The sequence below is a fragment of the Pollicipes pollicipes genome, unplaced genomic scaffold, assembly GCF_011947565.3.
Source record: "Pollicipes pollicipes isolate AB1234 unplaced genomic scaffold, Ppol_2.1 Scaffold_3088;HRSCAF=3622_pilon_pilon_pilon, whole genome shotgun sequence".
Classification (NCBI taxonomy): Eukaryota; Metazoa; Arthropoda; class Thecostraca; order Pollicipedomorpha; family Pollicipedidae; genus Pollicipes; species Pollicipes pollicipes.
In genome coordinates this window covers 83,869-86,698 of record NW_023596226.1, presented here as the reverse complement: position 1 = coordinate 86,698, position 2,830 = coordinate 83,869, and the positions used below count along the sequence as shown (strand labels likewise).

The window sequence follows — 2,830 nt, the reverse complement described above, 5'->3', positions numbered from 1 at the left end:
AAACTACATCGTCGAAAATAAATATGTTTTGTGCTGAGTCGCAGCACTTTGGTATTCAATGTATGTGGGTGAAAATAACAAGAAGCCAAAAGATAGATAGAAAGACAGATACACCATACCTTTATCCCTTATCTTTATTTGACTTCAAATCGCGCCATTTTGACATGGCGCTTTGCGCCATCAAATACATATCTGAGTATTGCCAACGCAAAAACAGCCCCATTACCACTCACTTTCCTGATGCTTGAGAAACGCGTCAGACCAAATTAACCACTGGAAACTCTCTGAAACACCGCTCTGAAAGTGTATGAATGCGCACATGGCTGGGTTCTTATGACATGGTATAGTTCTCAGGTGTTCCATACTCAATGGGGAAAATATCACCGAAGGTATGCTGTTGTCGCCATCTTTTAGTTTGGAGACTTCATGAAATACTTGAAAGCGTTACTCTCCCTGTGAGGCAAGCTTAGCATTCGCACCAAGAGTCTGTGAAAAGTGTGCACGGTCTGTAAGTAGAGTGGAAGTAGTAGGTAAATACAGCATCTCTCTCTCTCTTCTCTGCACCTCTACTCTATCTCTCTCTCCCCCCCCTCTCAGCCTCTCGTCCCTCTCTCTCGCTCTCACTTCTCTCTCTCTCCTCTCCTCACTCTCCTCTCTCTCCTCCGTCCACTCTCTCTCTCTCCTCTATCTCTCTCACATCTCTCTCCTCCTCGCTCTCCCTCTCTCTTTTCTCTCTCTCTTCTCTCTCCTCACTCTCTGCTCTTCTCTCTCTTCTCCTCCAACCCCCCCCCCCCCCCCTCTCCTCTCCTCTCTCTCTCTCTCCCTCCTCACTCGTCCTCTCCTCCTCCCTCTCTCTCTCATCTCCATCCTCCATCCCCTCTCTCTCTCCTCTCATCTCTCTCTTCTCTCTCGTATCTCTCTCTCTCTCTCTTTATCGATTGATTGATTGATGACAATAAGCTTGGCGGTAGACTTTATAAACTGCCCACTTTGACATCCCTGTGGCCGTGCACATGAAATTAAGTGTCTATCGTCCATTAGCCGGCTTTTAGTCTAAGCCAGAGGAACTCAACCACAATGCTGGTGCGGCACTGAATTACGGGACTCCCACGTGACTCTTGTTGAAAACAATAACGAGTGATGTACTGCCGCGTTGGGGCCAAAATGCCTACCATGCAATCCTTTTCTGGAGGTTCTAGAGTGTAAGAGAGACTTTCGTATTCCAAGATGATTTGTATCCCCTTGGCTGGTGATCCAGCGTCAAACAAATAAAGCTGTCACTATGCAATGTTCTTTCAACTCAATCGTGTGTATTGTTGAATCGAACGGCGCTCGGATCGGTATCACCGCCAAGTTTTGCATGATGTGCTGACGTGAGTCCCGCCTCCCAAACGAGCCGAATTATGGGATTATTTTGCCTGCTCCTCCCCCCCCCCCTTCCCCGCCTCTATGAGCCGAATGGTGCTGGGAGTTTTAACATGGCACGCAGTTTAGTGACACGGTCGCCTGACTGCGGTCGAGTTGCCGCTGGCTGATTCTCAGCACCAGCCTCTGACTGACGCGGCGGCGTGGGCCGGCTTGGCACCTGCATGCATGCCGCAATGTCCACCGGCCTCAGCCGGGTTTCGGATCTCAGCCAGACTGCGTTCCGTGGCACGCGTCCAACCGTCTCCAAGGAGCTGGCGCCCCCGGCGCAGTTCAGTACGGTGCCGCGAGGCGGCTCTGCCGTCGGCCGTCGGCCGCGTCTGCCGCGCCGGCCGCCAGGCGCCGCTGCCGGCGGGGCGCCGCGCTCGTTGGCACGCGGATCGATCCCGCGGCGCGCCAGTGGCGTCCGGCTCCGTGCACGTGGTGGCTGGCAACGCCGGCGTCGTGGAGAGGCGTCGGCCAGTGGTGGCGCGCGTGTCAAGCGGTGAGCCCGCCCGCACGGCGGCCGTCGCCAGCGCCCGTGAGTACGCGCCCGCCCCGGTCCGGCTTGGCCCCGCCGCGCGTGCCTCCACCGACGGCCTTACACCACAGCATGTGCTGCCAGCGAGGTCGTTAGCATCATGGATCCTTCATCACCTTGTTGTCGACCGTGCCGGCCTGGGTCACGTCGGCGCTGGTGGGTCCGCCTAGCACAAGAAACCAGTGCAGGCGCGTCTGGCGCCCCCCGAGCCCCGGCGCCGCTGAGGGCCGTTCGTCAGACCCATGTCAGCCCGCGCCGAACTGCTGCCGGGCCCATTATGACCATGAAGAGTATAGGCTGGGGCGGACTCACATTAGTCACGGCCCGCGCATTGGGCAGCCCCATGGTTACGCCTGTGATTCACCAAATGGCTCTTTACTTTCTACACGTGTTGGAGATTTCTTCTGTGTGAAACAAAATTGCTATTAAATGATCGGGAGTAGCAGCGCGCGTTTTATCTTAAAATGCACAATGCATGCCTGAAAAAGCTGTTACGCGTGTCGTGTCGACTTCCAATCTTTTGCTGCGTTATTCACATCTTTGTCACGTCATTAGAAGCCTACCGCACGACTCCGTCTTCATTGAACTATGTCCCACTGAGTGAGACCCAGACGCCGCTTGTGCAAGACAGCTGCGCTGCAGAGCCACATCGGAGCGCACGGCGGGCGACGGCTGACCCTCCGCCGGCCCCGCCCTCGCGGCCCGAGCGGTTGCAGCTCGACACAGACGGCTGCCGGCGCGCCGACCCGCCCCCACCCCCGCTCCGCCCGTTTGGCTGTCCCGCCCCATTCGATGTCCCGCCCCTCTCAGTCAGAGCGTGACGAGCGTGTGCCCTGGGAAGTAGTTCTCCTTACTACTGACCGTATTGCAGTTCCTCCTTGAGAT

The 2,830-nt window shown here is 56.1% G+C and overlaps 1 protein-coding gene across 1 annotated transcript in view; it reads right to left on the bottom strand.

The window, feature by feature from the left end:
* Positions 1 to 2,043: 2,043 nt before the first annotated feature.
* LOC119090850 (UDP-N-acetylglucosamine transporter) overlaps positions 2,044 to 2,830 on the bottom strand; it is an 84,184-nt gene continuing 83,397 nt past the window's right edge. The window contains exon 8 of the mRNA XM_037213588.1: positions 2,044 to 2,165. Within this exon, the coding sequence (XP_037069483.1) occupies positions 2,044 to 2,165 (122 nt within the window). The remainder of the gene's footprint in view (positions 2,166 to 2,830) is intronic.